The sequence below is a fragment of the Haliotis rufescens genome, unplaced genomic scaffold, assembly GCF_023055435.1.
Source record: "Haliotis rufescens isolate VD_foot unplaced genomic scaffold, xgHalRufe1.0.p SCAF_3, whole genome shotgun sequence".
Taxonomy (NCBI): Eukaryota; Metazoa; Mollusca; class Gastropoda; order Lepetellida; family Haliotidae; genus Haliotis; species Haliotis rufescens.
Genome location: NW_025964001.1, coordinates 47,401,911 through 47,418,399, shown reverse-complemented (window position 1 = coordinate 47,418,399; position 16,489 = coordinate 47,401,911). Strand labels below are relative to the sequence as shown.

Here is a 16,489-nt window from a genome sequence, read left to right as displayed (position 1 = left end):
CTAGGTGCCAAGCTAGAGTGGCGAAGGCTATTGCCTTAGCACAGAGACCTTCGACACATACTCTGTATGATAAGTTCCTTTGAAACCTTCTGTGAGGATAAGAAACAGGACCCTATGTCTGCATCACTGCAATTTTTGGCCGATTTCCTTCTCCATCTCCACAGTAAGCATCACCTCAAGGGTAGTACCATAACAACTTATCTGGTTGCCGTCAATTCGGTGCTAGCAGTTCCTACAGATCTCATTATTGACTCAGATTCCAGAACTACAGTCACTGTTGTGGTTGTTTCGCCTGGAAGATCAATGTGCCAAGTTTCGTCCCCCAGCCTGGGATTTGAATGTGGTTTTGAAGTCGCTTTGTATCGCTCCCTTTGAACCATTTCACTCGTCATCTTTCTTCAATCGTACCAAGAAGACGGTATTTTTCTTGGCGTTAGATATCTTGACACCCTTGATGTCTCCTGAGTATGGTGCTGTCCATCTTGGTCTGCGCTGGGAGTTCATTGCTAAGAATCATCTTCATGCATTTGTTCATGATGCACTTATGTGCAAACAATATCACTCAGTCATATGTTTGTTCACAACATATTCTGTGAGTGAGTGAGTGAGTGCATTGGGTTTAATGCCGCTTTTAACCTTATTCCAGTTACATCACGGCTTGTCAGCTTAATGTGGAGAAAAGCCTGGTGTGATGCAGGTTTCAGACGTTTTCCACTTCGGTGAAACCAACGAGCATGGTTATGGTGCTGACAAACCTAGAAAACGGGATTCGAAACCCACAATCATAGGTATCTGGCGTGCCCAATTTTAAAACTCAAAATCAGCGAATCGCGGTGCCTTATGCAACTGGGCCACCCGTGCCCCTCTCGAGAATGACTATGAACGTAAAAGGCGACTATGCTTGTCGTAAGAGGGAATTAGGTGTTCAGACTCGCTGACTTGGTTGATGCATATCATCGTATCCCAGTTGCATGGATCACTGCTCATGACATCAATCACTGGACTTGATTATTTGCAGACCGCCGTCATATAGCTGGAATATTGCTGAGTGTGGCGTTAAACAACAATCAAACAAAACAGATACTGTCTTCGCTAGTCATCATCTCCGAGGCGTGGCTCTTGAAGTTGTGCAAGGTGTTCGTAGTTCCGGTTCCCTGGTGGTGGTGCAGCAGGTCACACACCCCAGACGGTCTTGTCTCATACAGCTCGGAACTGAGAGTGCCACTTCTCTGGTAGAAATTACCCCAGACTGGAGGGTTTCATGTTTCCTCTTATTCCAGCTGCTTGAATTGGAATTTGGAACTTGGCTGCCTCCCTTTTCTATTTTTCCTTTTTCCATGACTGGATTTCACACCTCCTCCTACTCTCTCGTGGGACAGGAAAGGTCTGTGGTTTCCAGTGGTTGGAGGTTCTAGCCTAAAATTCTATCTGATAGGTAGGCAGGCCCCTCCATTCTGTCTGATAAAAGTGCATTAAGGTAGTAATATGCATGTGCCACACAACTGGTTGGGACAATAACTTCTGCAGCCAGGACCTCTTACAGCTCTGTCTTCCTAGTCAGAAACAGCAGTAAAAGTGTTAAGGTAGTAATGCAGGATAAGTAACCAAATGTAAAAAATTATATTTTACAAATTTTGTTTCAAGTATCAAGGACTGCATTTGGAACCTGTGGTGATTGTTGTATCTTACAACTGTTGTAATTGTTGTATTTTACAGCTGGGGTAATACCTTCCCACTTATTGGAACATCTTTCAACAATCGTATCAACACCAAACAAATTAGGATCCCTCCCAAACATGGCATACAGCAGTGGAGCTTTGGCTCCAAGCGGTCGGTTGTTGGGGCCCAGCCTACAGGACATATACCCCTACAGAAGAACAACTCCCTCAACACTACATTTCTCAACAAACCTGGGCTGCTAGAGGCATGTATACACCCATTGATATCTATGTGATAACCATCAACAAGCAAATCTTATGTTAAAGCAGTTGGACCCTTAAATAGAACAACTTTGTTGTAATTAGCATCTCATTGTCAAATTAAGTGAAAACAGCCAGGAAGACAAAGTGCTTAATCATTATTTCCAATTCTTCTGTGTTTGATGCAGTTCATCTCAGACTGATGCACAAATGTTTTGCATTCTGTCCCCACAGTGTTTGACTTCCTCCAAACTTGTGTGCTGGTCACTTCATCCCAAATTATGAGTTACAAAAACTCATGAGTTCTTTAATCATTCAGATATTGCTGAGGATGGATAGTTTGTAAATACAAACCTAATTTTGTAATGCCTTGTTTCAAAACCCCTTATTAGGTTTGACAATGATCACTTCAAAACTTATTTTTGAAATGCTTGTTATTAAATGTGATATCTGGTTTTAAAGCAAGACATTCAAACCCTAGGTTTCAAAATGATCAACTCAGAAGTTTTCTTGACTTTATTATTGACTCAATCAGTGAGGGATAGGGCTGGCTATCGATACAGATCATAGAGATCGATAATCGTTAACTTAAATATTGATCAATTATCAATAAATATCAGAGAAGTATCTTCGAGCAAATACGCAAAAGGAATCCTAAAGTAATCATACTTAGTGGAGATTTGAGATATAACAAAAACAGTTACTTTCCATCTTCAGCAATTAACATGACTGACAATAACAATTCTGTTTTGGTAAATCTAAACTTTATTTCATCACAATAGTTTATGTGAGGTATTATCGATGACACAATTTTCATATAGATAATCGTTAATATTTCTTCCCATTGATGATAATTCTAATTATTGATTTTTATTTTGACAGCCCTACTGAGGGAAACCTCCAATTCTAATTGAGCAGCAGTCCTTAATCTGGGCCTAGCTTATGATTCCAGTAGGACCAACTCATTAAACTAGTTATTACTTACCTATGTTGATAGTCCTAAATTGGGTAAATATAGCCTTGATGAAAATGAATATTCATTGCTTAGTTTTATAGTTTTCTGCACTGTGATTGTGATTGCCTCCTATGTGAACAGGGGAAGCAGCAGGTGGTCAGAACCAACTCGGCTCCAATCAGGTCAGGACAACTCTCACTATCTGTGCCTGGTAAGATCACTTTCTTTTCTTTTCCTGCACCTTGTTAGATGAAGCATTTTGCAAACAGAACAAAGCTGGAACAACAACACAAATCTGGCAAGGACAGATATGCTCCAAGCCTGTTAACTTTGTCTGTGTGGGCTATAAATTTTCAATGGTCGCAGGCACACACACAGATGCACATGCATGTCGCTATTTAAGTGCAATAATAAAGCCATGTCACGTCACCACCTCACTGTGAGACATGTCCTTGTGTAGTGGCTGTGTAGCATGTAGCAAAGGGGTCTTCAACATCCCATAAACTTGACATCATGTCTGCAAGGATGGCTTTTGGAGATACTTGATGATTGTCCATTTTCATCAACACAGAATACCTAGTCACTTTGCATGCAGATATATGCTACCTGTTCGTGTACTTACTAAAAATGCTGCCTGTAAGCATGAAAAGTATTGTGCTTAATACATGGAAACTGTTAAGGGTGTACTAGACATCCTTTGCAGTTCAGCTCAGGACTCTTCAGCCATCCCTCGTAGCTAGTGGTGTGGGACTTGATGTTTAAAGTACTACTTCCCTTACTGAAAGTGACTGTAAGTTTGTTGTACAGGCAACTAGGCACATGGTGCACTTTATTTTAAATCTGTTTTCTCAAACTTGTACTGAAGCCATACAACTAATTTTTATACTTATCCTATCTCACACTATGCATATCTTCTTTGCTTCAATCCTATGAGGAAATGTGCTTGAACTCTGTTTCCAGCTTCGAAATATAGAACATTCGCCAAACACCGCAAGCATATCCATGGTCACGACCCCAGCTTGGTCAATTATGTGCCTATTGTGCACGGCAACCTTCCATGCTTCACCATATGTCTCTCTACCAACTCATTCTCTTTCTTATTTTATATATTTCTTCCTTTTGTGGACGTATTGCTCTTAACGCTTCTCCGTTAAAGATCCTGTTCCTAGAATCTTCACTCTCGCTCAATTTTGGGAAGAAGGATAATTTGAATGCTCCTTCCAAGGACGCTCCCGAAGCCAAGCTTGACGATCAGGGTCTAATTATCAGAAATCAGGATCGGACCGACGCGCTTGACGTTCCTTGGAATATGATCGTTCACAACACTCCCATATTGGACGCTCCCCATAATGAAGGGGATTATTCACATGATCCAAGGTCAAGTTCGAATTCAGTTGACCGCTCGTCCGCTTGTCCTTCTAGGGACGCTCGACATATTATGAGATCTGACATCAATTGTGGATTACCATCACCAACGTGGAAAACATATAGTCAGTGGGAGTATCCTCATTATGACGTATTACCTAACATACGGAACCTGAACCCTCCAGGATTTGCAGAATACTGATCAACTACAGACCACCATATGTCTACGCAGGAGAGTGGGTAGGGGACAGCAGGGATCTCAGCCCTCCACAGGACAAACCAAGGTTGAGATTCTACAGATGAGTGACTCCCTTCCTGCACAGCATGACTGGGTACTGTGGCCTCTAGTCGTTTCCATTACAGACTCTCCCATTGGAAGAAGACTGAAAATGTTTGTAGACAACTGGAATATTCTCACAGATCTCCTTTGTGATGCAACTACTCCAGGAAGGATATCTTCTACTGCTGATTGCCACTCCTCCTGCTATGTGCCGACCTCTACAGAGAGACTACCCCCCGGCCAAACAACTACCAACTATGATCAACACCATAGGTACGTTGGTTATATAAAGTGCCATAGAATGCCTTGGTCCATTTCCCATGACCCCCAGGTTTTACACCAATCTTCCTTGTTCCTCCCCAAAACTAAGCTGCGGCTGATCTTTAACAAGAGGTATTTGGAAATTCCTCCTCACTTCTGTAAGACATTGATCGTGCTCCTTCAAACGCTCATTCATCCCGGCGATTTCATGGTCAGTCGGGATCTACAAGATGCTCATCTGCACGTCGCCATCAACCGAGAGCATCGCCATTTCCTTTTGGTTTATTTTCCAAGGTCGCCATTACCAATAAAAGGTGTTCCCGTTTGGAGTTTCTTCAGCACCTAGGTTATTTACCCATCTTACTCAGCCCATTATAAAATGCCTACATCTGCGCGGGATTGTGTTTGATGCCTATCTTGACGATTACATTCAGGTGCACGCCGACATCCTTTGTCATCTCAATTTTACACGTCGTCGACAAGTCTGAAATTGTTCCCACTCAACGACTCCAATTCATCGGGGCTGTCTTTGACACTCAACAAGCCATGATGTTTGTTTCTCATGTCCGTTGGATGAAGATTTTACGTATGTTCCATTGGCACTCAAACAACCACTCCAGCTCTGACAATGGCAACAGCTCCTCGGTCTCCTGACGTCAGCGCAAGCCCGCACCATCTGATGTCAACTGCATCAATGACCACCTCAATGCTTTCTCTTGCCATACATCAGGATCAACGATTGTTTGATACCTACCAACCATCTCCCCCCACATTTACATTGGTGGTTAATTGAATCTAACGTTTGCGATAGAGTCTCTTTAAGGCAATTTATCCTGTCCCTTCATCTGTTCAGAAGCATCAACAGTAGGTCGGGGATCGCATTTTCACGATCTTCAGGCAGCAGGATGTTGGTCCACCGAGGACCTCTAACTTTGGTCGTGCCCTTTTGGCCAACATGCAACTGGTTCCCCAGCATGCCAAGGCTAGCCAACAGACAATTCCATTGTCTATTGCTTTGGTAAGATGACCAGGAAGATCCCTCCGTCTGTTCATTTTGAGTGCTTCATCTTTATCTGACTGCATCTCATCAACGCAGAAAATCACGGAAGAGACTCTTCCCACTATCAACCACTTCTGTCTCTGAGATTTCCCACACGACGCTCTCTTTTTGGCTTCGCTCCATAATCCTTTGAGGGTATACTTTTGCTAGGCTGCCTCCACCCACAACGTCCACCTAGAACCAGACTCAAGTGGTTGCATCCACCATGGCCTTACACAGTAATTGCACCCTCTCCGCCATCATGGAATGGTGCTTCTGGAATTCAGACGCAGTTTTTGCCTCTCACTACTTTTGCGACATCTCAGTTATGGAAGCACTAGTTCTTTACAAATTTGGCCCTTTGATCTTGGTGCAACAACTGTGACAGCTCAACAAACACAGATAAAATATCATGCACACATGATTCTCACTGTTTTATAATGCTTATGTACTTAATAAATCTTTTAAATGTAACCTTGCTAATAGTCTTCAACAATGAAGCTGCCAACAGCCGCGGCCATTACTGAACATAATACAGTGTCCCAAAACCTTTATTCCGCTCACATCTTCCTTGAGTATGTGATGTATGGTTTTGGTTCGAAGATCCTTTACGGATATTGTTGATTGTTTCTCTTTACGTCTTGGCTCGTCTCATACACTCAATGTGTTTTATAACCTTGATTAAGCATTAAAAGAGATGCTGAACAAGTCGCACCTATTCTCCAGGGGAGATAGCGTTTGAAGAATCGATTCTGGTAGACAAACAAGATTCGATTAAGGTTGTCAGCTGTTGCATTTAACTGTTTACAGCTATGCGGTCACTTCTTGAATGACGACATACGTGAAACACGTTCATCTTGTATTCCCAATCTCATGCTGTTTCGATCGAGTAAGATATCGGGTTCTCTACCATCATTTAATCACATGTTTTCCCCCCATTCACGAGTTCACCAGTATTCTCACTGCTGTAGTCTATACATGCTAGGGTATCTGCTGCCCACCATCCAACTGTGGGATAAATGCATCGTGTGAGATTTTAAAAATTTGGAAATTTTAGGTATTAATTGTATCTTTATATATACTTATCCTATCTCACATGTGATATGCCAACCCGACCATCCCCGCATCTCAGTTCCTCTAGCCTGATAGCTCTAGGAAAGAGAATGAGTTGGTAGAGAGACACGTGGTCAAGCATGGAAGGTTGCCGTATACGAGAGGCACATAATTGACCAAGTTTGGGTCGTAACCATGGAGATGCTAGGGGTGTTCGGGCAAATGTTTATTATTTAGAAGCTGGAAACAAGGTTCTAGCACGTTCCCACATAGGATCGAAGAAAAAAGAAGATATGCATAGTGTGAGATAGGATAAGTATTTTATAAAATTGCTACAGGCATGAAAGGTGACTGTTGGCATGTGGTATCACAAACTCAAAATGATGTCAGTAGACAAGAATTTAATATCACTGTCATATAAAGTAGGGAGAGGAATGGGATTTCAGGTATAAAGTCACCTTTTCTATCCAGGTAACATTGAAATTATATTAATTAAATAACTGTCAGCGCTGATAACTGCATGGACCAAGCAGTACACTTGTGTTTTGGCAATAGGTAATCTAAATTCTTTTATTTCGGGAATATCATGAATATCCACTTATGGCTTTGTGTTCAAGTATATTGTTTGTGAATTCCTCTGATCCTGACTGTTGTGTATTTCAGTGAATGATGATGGCAGCACCGACACCGAGATCAACGCCAGACTGGATTCCCTCTGTATTAGCATGACAGAACATGCTTTAGGAAGCTTAAGTAAGTTTCAGTAGAACTCATGAATGAAATAACAAAGGCTGTAAAATCTATGAAAAATAACAAAAGCCCAGGTATTGAAGTGTTCCCAGTGGAGTTTTTCAATTTTTTTCTGGAAGAATCTTGGAATATGGGTGTACAGATATATCACAGAAACATTTAGAAATATCACTTCAAGTCTAACAATCAACAGAGGTGTCATTACCTGAATACCCATCTTCCTGAAGCAAGAGCGTCGACTAGCCTTATTGGCAAAGTCATGTTTCCTCCCTTGCCACATCAAGCCCACTTTCCTCTGCTAAATATGATTTGACTATTGCACATATCAATAGTCAAATCAGAGAACGTTTCATAAAATCATCATCATCTACTGGTACATATTAGTATGAAAGTGATTTACTGCTACCTGTCTTAGTATGTTTTTTTCATCTTTTAACCCCCCTAACGATTGCCTATGTTTTTGTGTCATCGATGAATTCGCAAATGTTTTCGTTATAGTGGAATATTGCTTGAATATTGCTAAAAGCGGTGTAAAACCATACTCACTCACTCACTCTTATATAATCATCATTGAAATATAACTTTGATTGGCAAATTTGACCAAACAATTTGACCAAACAATTTGACCCGCAAAGATCCAGGGTACAATAGGTCTTCAGCAACCCATGCTTGCCGCAAAAGGCGAATATGCTCGCGTAAGAGGCGACAAACAGGATCGGGTGGTCAGACTTGCTGACTTGGTTGACGCATATCATCGTATCCCAATTGTGTGGGTCAATACTCATGATGTCAATCACTGGATTGTCTGGCCCAGACTCAATTATTTACAGACCGCCATCACATAGCTGGAATATTGCTGAGTGCGGCATTAAACAACAAACCAACTTGGGTGCAACTCAACTTAAATCACATCATACTGGCATGCCAAAAATATATACATATTAAGTATTAAGAAAAACAAATTGTCACTTGAAAAATGTCTGAAGACTTTAATCAATATATTTCAGATAGAGAAATCAATTGCACAAAAAAGAAAATACAATAAGACAATTTGACAGAAAATGGAACAATTTGGTGAATGTACTGTCTAATTAATATGTCTCTCTATTTTGAACATGAACAATTCCCAACTTATGTGCTGTGAGGATTTAGCTACACACTTAGTTAATGACCCCAATAAGCAAGGCAAATGTTGCCTGCTAGTTTCACCACCTGTTGACATTGTTGTACACCTGTAATCTGACAAGCCAACGATAATTTGCTGTCTACTGTATATATATATATATATATATATATATATATATAAACAAGTGATTTCATCAGGTGTATAAGTATTAAATATACCGGTACCAAAAAAAACAAAGTCCAGATATTCATGCTTGTCAAAACTCCTTTTTCTACACAAGATCTTTCGCTGTTCAACGGCTCTTCAGGTGTAATAAATTGTTTAACTTACATTGTAGTCCTAGGCGACGCACAACAGTAGTATTTGTGGCGTGATAATGCCCATGATGTAACAGTGACAGTAGAGGGAGAAGTAAAACATAGTCCTAGGTGATAGCCAACATTATGCTTTAGACGTCGTAAAGCATATGCCGTCATAGCTAGTGATAATAGTGGATGGCATGAATACATTATGGTGTGAGTGCACAAATACACAAATACACAAATACACATATACACATTGAGCTACATGGGGAAGTTTTGAAAATTATACTTTTATATATAAATCAAAGTTTCAGTTCAATTGTTAACTTTGACTTGCCATCTGAATTTTTTTAACCAAGTTCATGTATGCTGCTCAAAATGTAAGAATGTATGTAAAAGATTTGAGGTTTGTGTGACCTTAATTTATGATGTATTATCAGTATACAAACTTTATAATTATTGATGTCCCAGAATTTCAGATCAGAACTTCAGATTGATTTTAATACTTATTGGTTTTATTGACCCATTATGTTTGAAACTTATGTGTGTTGTAGGTTTCTGAAATTTATGGATAGGTTTTTGGATTGGATTGTATTGAGAAATGAAGGGTTGTTGGCTTTTTCAGGGTCAGTTGCCCACACGGGTGACACTCGTTGCCAGTCTGAGTATGCTGCAGTACAGTCAGTGTTTGCTTTATGCTGTCCCATATACAACAATATGCAATGAATACTCTGGAACTAAAAAAAACCAAACCTACATGCATCCCTGAGAAGTATTAGAAATTCTATTTCATTTTCAAATAATGTTTACTTTTCGCATAAAGTATTGTTGTTTTGTTTTGAGTTTCTTGGGTGTTCCAAAAGCCGAGTGACAACCGTGCATCTGATCACGTTTCTCTTGCATGTCTTGTCTGTAATGGCATCGATGATTGGTTTAGAAAACCGAAATAGAAACGTAAGCCAATTGGAGATGTTTTAACGTTATTTTGTCAATGTCACTGCGGGAAATGCATCTAGAAGAAGACAGCAAAAGTTTGAGCAAGAAGAATTTGATAAAACATCACATATAGGAAGTGACAGTAATTGAGAAGGATGTACTTTACCAATTAACATGTTAATGAACGTGTTTTGGAAAAGTATTTGTAATGATCAGATCAGGGTAATCATTCAGGTTTTCATAAACAAGATTTTATCATTGTCATGTTTCTTAGGCATTTTTTACCACTACAGGCATGCAACTTATTATTTGCATGAATCTTTACAAATCCTACTAGATTAAATGTTGGTGCAATGTCTATCAAAGGTCAAGGTCATCTTTGAGGTTATTGTGAGGTTGTACATTTATGGAAGGTAGTGTACAGGTATGGAAGGTAGTGTACAGGTATGGAAGGTAGTGTACAGGTATGGAAGGTAGTGTACAGGTATGGAAGGTAGTGTACAGGTATGGGAGGTAGTGTACAGGTATGGGAGGTAGTGTACAGGTATGGAAGGTAGTGTACAGGTAAGGAAGGTAGTGTACAGGTATTGGAGGTAGGGTACAGGTATGGAAGGTAATGTTCCTGTGGTGATTGGGAAGGAAGGTAGTGTACAGGTATGGGAGGTAGTGTACAGGTATGGAAGGTAGTGTACAGGTATTGGAGGTAGTGTACAGGTATGGGAGGTAGTGTACAGGTATGGAAGGTAGTTACAGGTATGGAAGGTAGTGTACAGGTATGGAAGGTAGTTACAGGTATGGAAGGTAGTGTACAGGTATGGAAGGTAGTGTACAGGTATTGGAGGTAGTGTACAGGTATGGGAGGTAGTGTACAGGTATGGAAGGAAGTGTACAGGTATGGAAGGTAATGTTCCTGTGGTGATTGGGAAGGAAGGTAGTGTACAGGTATTGGAGGTAGTGTACAGGTATGGAAGGTAGTGTACAGGTATGGAAGGTAGTGTACAGGTATGGAAGGTAGTGTACAGGTATGGGAGGTAGTGTACAGGTATGGAAGGTAGTGTACAGGTATGGAAGGTAGTGTACAGGTATGGAAGGTAGTGTACAGGTATGGAAGGTAGTGTACAGGTATGGAAGGTAGTGTACAGGTATGGGAGGTAGTGTACAGGTATGGAAGGTAGTGTACAGGTATGGAAGGTAGTGTACAGGTATGGGAGGTAGTGTACAGGTATGGAAGGCAGTGTACAGGTATGGAAGGTAATGTTCCTGTGGTGATTGGGAAGGAATGATGTGTACATTTATGGAAGGTAGTGTACAGGTATGGAAGGTAGTGTACAGGTTTGGAAGGTAGTGTACAGGTATGGAAGGTAATGTTCCTGTGGTGATTGGGAAGGAAGGTAGTGTACAGGTATGGGAGGTAGTGTACAGGTATGGGAGGTAGTGTACAGGTATGGAAGGTAGTGTACAGGTATGGAAAGTAATGTTCCTGTGGTGGTTGGGAAGGAAGGTAGTGTACAGGTATGGGAGGTAGTGTACAGGTATGGAAGGTAGTGTACAGGTATGGGAGGTAGTGTACAGGTATGGAAGGTAGTGTACAGGTATGGAAGGTAGTGTACAGGTATGGAAGGTATTGTACAGGAAGGTAGTGTACAGGTATGGAAGGTAGTGTACAGGTATGGGAGGCAGTGTACAGGTATGGAAGGTAATGTTCCTGTGGTGATTGGGAAGGAATGATGTGTACATTTATGGAAGGTAGTGTACAGGTATGGAAGGTAGTGTACAGGTTTGGAAGGTAGTGTACAGGTTTGGAAGGTAGTGTACAGGTATGGAAGGTAATGTTCCTGTGGTGATTGGGAAGGAAGGTAGTGTACAGGTATGGGAGGTAGTGTACAGGTATGGAAGGTAGTGTACAGGTATGGAAGGTAATGTTCCTGTGGTGATTGGGAAGGAAGGTAGTGAACAGGTATGGGAGGTAGTGTACAGGTATGGTAGGGAATGTTCCTGTGGTGATTGGGAAGGGAGGTAGTGTACAGGAATGGAAGGTAGTGTACAGGTATGGTAGGTAATGTTCCTGTGGTGATTGGGAAGGGAGGTAGTGTACAGGTATGGAAGGTAGTGTACAGGTATGGAAGGTAGTGTACAGGTATGGAAGGTAATGTTCCTGTGGTGATTTGGAAGGAAGGTAGTGTACAGGTATGGGAGGTAGTGTACAGGTATGGAAGGTAGTGTACAGGTATGGGAGGTAGTGTACAGGTATGGAAGGTAGTAGTGTACAGGTATGGGAGGTAGTGTACAGGTATGGGAGGTAGTGTACAGGTATGGGAGGTAGTGTACAGGTATGGGAGGTAGTGTACAGGTATGGGAGGTAGTGTACAGGTATGGAAGGTAGTGTACAGGTATGGAAAGTAGTGTACAGTTATGGGAGGTAGTGTACAGGTATGGGAGGTAGTGTACAGGTATGGAAGGTAGTGTACAGGTATGGAAGGTAGTGTTCCTGTGGTAATCAATGATGAGGGAGGAAGAGTACCCATACCAAATTATCAGTAACTGACTGTTGTGTTTGTATTACAGGTTAATAGTCTGCCTGCCAGCGGTGTCCTGGTAAGTCTGTGGAAATGTTGTCAGTGAAAGTCTACTAGCATTTAGCATAAGTGAAACGAGTGCGAATCCAATGTAACACCTTATGTCAACTGTTATTTAGCCTAATTGCTTTGTTATCCCCCCGGCATATATTGCGGGGGGATATAGTGACAGCCAGTCTGTCTGTCCATCCGTAATCATTTCCTTTTCCGGGGCAGAATTCGAAAACCATTCAGTGTATTTGAATGAAACTTGGCAAAGCTATCAGGCACATACTGAAGTGGTGCCTTTTGATATTTTGGGATTTTTCTAATTTTTATTTTTTTAAATTTTTATGGAATGAAGTTGGACATAGACTAAATTGGGGATGGGGTTAGTTTCCGGGGCAGAATTCGAAAACCATTCATTGATTTGATCGAAACTTGGCAAATCTATCAGGCACATACTGAAGTGGTGCCTTTTGATATTTTGGGACTTTTCTAATTTTTATTTTTATCCCCCCGGCATATAATGCGGAGGGGATATAGCGATCAGCCAGTCTGTCTGTCTGTCCGTATACACTTCCTTTTCCGGGGCAGAACTAAAAAAACAATTCAGTGTATTTGATCGAAACTTGGCAAATCTATCAGTCTCATACTGAAGTTGTGCCTTTTGCTATTTAGGAATTTTATAAATTTTTACTTTTTACCTTTCCATGGCAACAAGTTGGACTTAGGTTCTATAGGGTAGAGTTCGTTTCCGGAGCATAACTCAAAACCCATTCAAAACTTTCTAACAAAACTTTGCATGTCTATCAGACTCATGCTTAACTGGTGCCTTTTGCTATTTAGGAATTGTATAAATTTTTATTTTTTACGTTTCCATGGCAACAAGTTGCATTTAAGTTTTAATATAGGGTTGGTTCACTTATGGAGTTATAAACTGTTAAACATTTCCTTGCCAAACATTGCATGTCTATATATAAAGCACATACTGAACTGGTGCCATTTGATATTAAGGAAATTAATAAGTTTTAGAAATGTTTATTTTAGAATTTCCTTTGCAGCTATTTTGAAATGGGCTAAGAGAAATGTTGGGTCACTTACCTGGTTTGGGACCATAACGTGTTAAAATGGACGGGGGATATAGATGACTTCGTGACTATACGCTTGTTTAGTTATTGTTTCTTGTAATTTGTCATTTGTTTGCATAAAAAAACACAGAATACAGAATAGCACATTTACTTGTGGTTACTTTACAGACAGCTGCCGGGGGGATATGTCATCTTTCTGATGACTCTTGTTTAAATATTTATACCATTAAAATATTTTTTGGTACAGTGTTATGTAACCTTAGGTTCCGGGTACTTTACCCTTCTACCTATGGTCACTTGTACCTATCAACTACTCCTTGGTTCTAGGGATGATGTAGCTCTCTTGAAAATCACAAGTCAGATGGTTTGCTCCAGCCTCTTTTTATTTATGATAGAATTAATCATAAATATGCACACATGGTCCTCAGATTAGTTCTTGTGGTTGCCTGATATAAATACAACACATACCTAGATGATGGTTGAAGAGCCTGATGGTTTTTCTGATGAACGTTAACTCTACTTCATTTCTGACTCGGGATCCCAAAACCACAGTGAACCGTTCTGTTCAGCTGTATGCTCCCGACTTCCCGCACCACTCTCGGACAACTAACAAAATACTATCGATGATAATTTTAACTCCTCCCACCGAAATCATATTTGACATCCTGAGAAATGAGTCTTAACGCTCACTTCTCTATGAACCCCCAATTCCCATTTCAATCAGTCTTTCCATCAAGTTCTTCTAACCAAACACTCAACTAATTTCCTAAATTAATGGTCAAATCATTGGTCAACCGAACATACCCTCAACTCTAAACAACCCTAGATGTAAACCCAATACTCTGCCAGATTGGAAGGCACCGAAAAGATTGTGATTCAAATGAAGCTTGTTATTTAGACATTCAAGTCAGTAGTAGCTTACAGAAATATTTGATCACATCCGGACTTACCAACTTCTGTCCCATCAGATTCATTTCCTTATACTACAAGACCGTATACTACCAATTTCCTCAGATTGATGAAAAGCCATCTCTATCACTCAAGAGAAGCAAAATCAATAATCATATGTCCTGGGGGTTATGCCCTCACCCCGTACGGTCACTTCTCTCATATGCATCCAAATTCTATCCAAAAGCTCAATTTAGTAAACTACATTTTAAGTAAATATTAAAAACCCTTTTTCCAAAATACCCTGGTTACAGTACAATAGTTTACTGTTTACATTTTTGATAATGTTAACATGGTAACAAGTTTGTCTTGTTTGTCCCGACCACATCTCTTAAAAATATAGGTGCTCTTTTTTCAAACTGCACACCCAAAGACCAGGTTGTCAAATGGTGCCTTTTGCTATTTAGGGAGTTTTGGAATGTATATTTTTTCCGTTTTCAGGGCAACAAGTTTGACTTTGACTCTGTTTATGTTGGTATGTACCTGACATAGAAATACAAAGTTCCAAATACCAATTCCATGGCATTGTTTAATAATAACTCTTGTGTACGAACAGACGAGAGAGAGAGAGAGAAGAAGAGACTAACTCTCAGGCACAATATAGCAGAGAAAAATAAAGTGGAGTAAAACTGAACACAGTTTAATTAACTAGCACCTTCGACTCACACCACGTACAAGCATGCACCAGTATCTGCCCAATTTGTAAAATAGATCTGAGTATGCACCAGTATCTGCCCAATTTGTAAAATAGATCTGAGTATGCACCAGTATCTGGCCAATTTGTAAAATAGATCTGAGTATGCACCAGTGTCTGCCCAATTTGTAAAATAGATCTGAGTATGCACCAGTATCTGGCCAATTTGTAAAATAGTTCTGAGTATGCACCAGTATCTGGCCAATTTGTAAAATAGATCTGAGTATGCACCAGTATCTGCCCAATTTGTAAAATAGATCTGAGTATGCACCAGTATCTGGCCAATTTGTAAAATAGATCTGAGTATGCACCAGTATCTGGCCAATTTGTAAAATAGATCTGAGTATGCACCAGTATCTGGCCAATTTGTGAAATAGATCTGAGTATGCACCAGTATCTTGCCAATTTGTAAAATAGACCTGAGTATGCACCAATATCTTGCCAATTTGTAAAATAGATCTGAGTATGCACCAGTATCTGGCCAATTTGTAAAATAGATCTGAGTATGCACCAGTATCTGCCCAATTTGTAAGATAGATCTGAGTATGCACCAGTATCTGCCCAATTTGTAAAATCTGCCATAGATCTGAGACTCCATAAAGCTGAAGTTACAGCTTTGTTTCTCATCAAGTAAGCTGGATAGTGTTTATGTTATGGTTTATATCTCATGACAAGGATGTGATTGTTTTGCATCTCTCATTGTGTGTAATGCAAACACATTGTCACATACACTTGGCTGAAATGCTCGTCTACTTTATGGAAATGGATATAATCATTACGAGGTTGGTTTTGTAAATGGCATCAAAATGTAAAGTAAATATTTTGCTAAACACTTGGAGAAAAACAAATAGTGAATTTATGTGAAGGGGATGTCTTCGTCTTAGTTGATTGGATATCCATGTGAGCTGCAGTGTTTAAACAAAGTAGACACAATTTATGGATAACAACTTCTTTATTTACTGTAAAGGCGACATTTTGGTATCGATCATTCAAGCCTATTGTGTCTACTTTGTCATCCGTCAACTTCTAAGTAATGCCTATCAAACAATTCAACTTCAGTGTTGTGGAACGTTTCTTTGATTATTGTTTTAGAATTATTGTCTAATCAAGTTGGACTTAAAATCCATCCAATATCGTAGCAATATCTTTGTACTTGGATTTGGTCTACATCAACTCAGTTTCATTACAGCAATAATTTGTATAACCTCTCTCACT

The 16,489-nt window shown here is 40.1% G+C and overlaps 1 protein-coding gene and 1 long non-coding RNA gene across 41 annotated transcripts in view; both read left to right on the top strand.

Annotated features, from left to right (window-relative positions):
• Positions 1-16,489, top strand: part of LOC124149745 (protein Smaug homolog 1-like) — an 89,743-nt gene that overhangs the window by 66,013 nt on the left and 7,241 nt on the right. For 7 of the 8 annotated variants that reach the window (XR_006863149.2, XR_007223105.1, XM_046521504.2 and 4 more), the window contains exons 10-12: positions 1,717-1,924; positions 3,016-3,085; positions 7,536-7,625. Coding sequence is in view for 6 of the 8 variants with exons in the window: in XM_046521504.2 (XP_046377460.1) it covers positions 1,717-1,924; positions 3,016-3,085; positions 7,536-7,625 (368 nt within the window). In the remaining 2 variants the exon portion in view is untranslated. Of the gene's footprint in view, positions 1-1,716; positions 1,925-3,015; positions 3,086-7,535; positions 7,626-12,551; positions 12,582-16,489 lie in introns of all 8 variants that reach the window. The other variant, XM_046521506.2, reaches the window with a different exon arrangement.
• LOC124149748 lies at positions 8,423-12,545 on the top strand. Of its 33 annotated transcripts, none has more exons than XR_007223135.1 (4): positions 8,424-11,607; positions 11,643-11,968; positions 12,159-12,233; positions 12,277-12,545. It is a non-coding gene; the product is annotated as an uncharacterized LOC124149748 (long non-coding RNA). The 33 variants fall into 33 exon arrangements; XR_007223131.1 differs by adding an exon at positions 12,073-12,132 and having other exon boundaries at positions 8,425-11,607; positions 11,643-11,902; positions 12,163-12,545; XR_007223133.1 differs by having other exon boundaries at positions 8,423-11,347; positions 11,418-11,607; positions 11,643-12,545.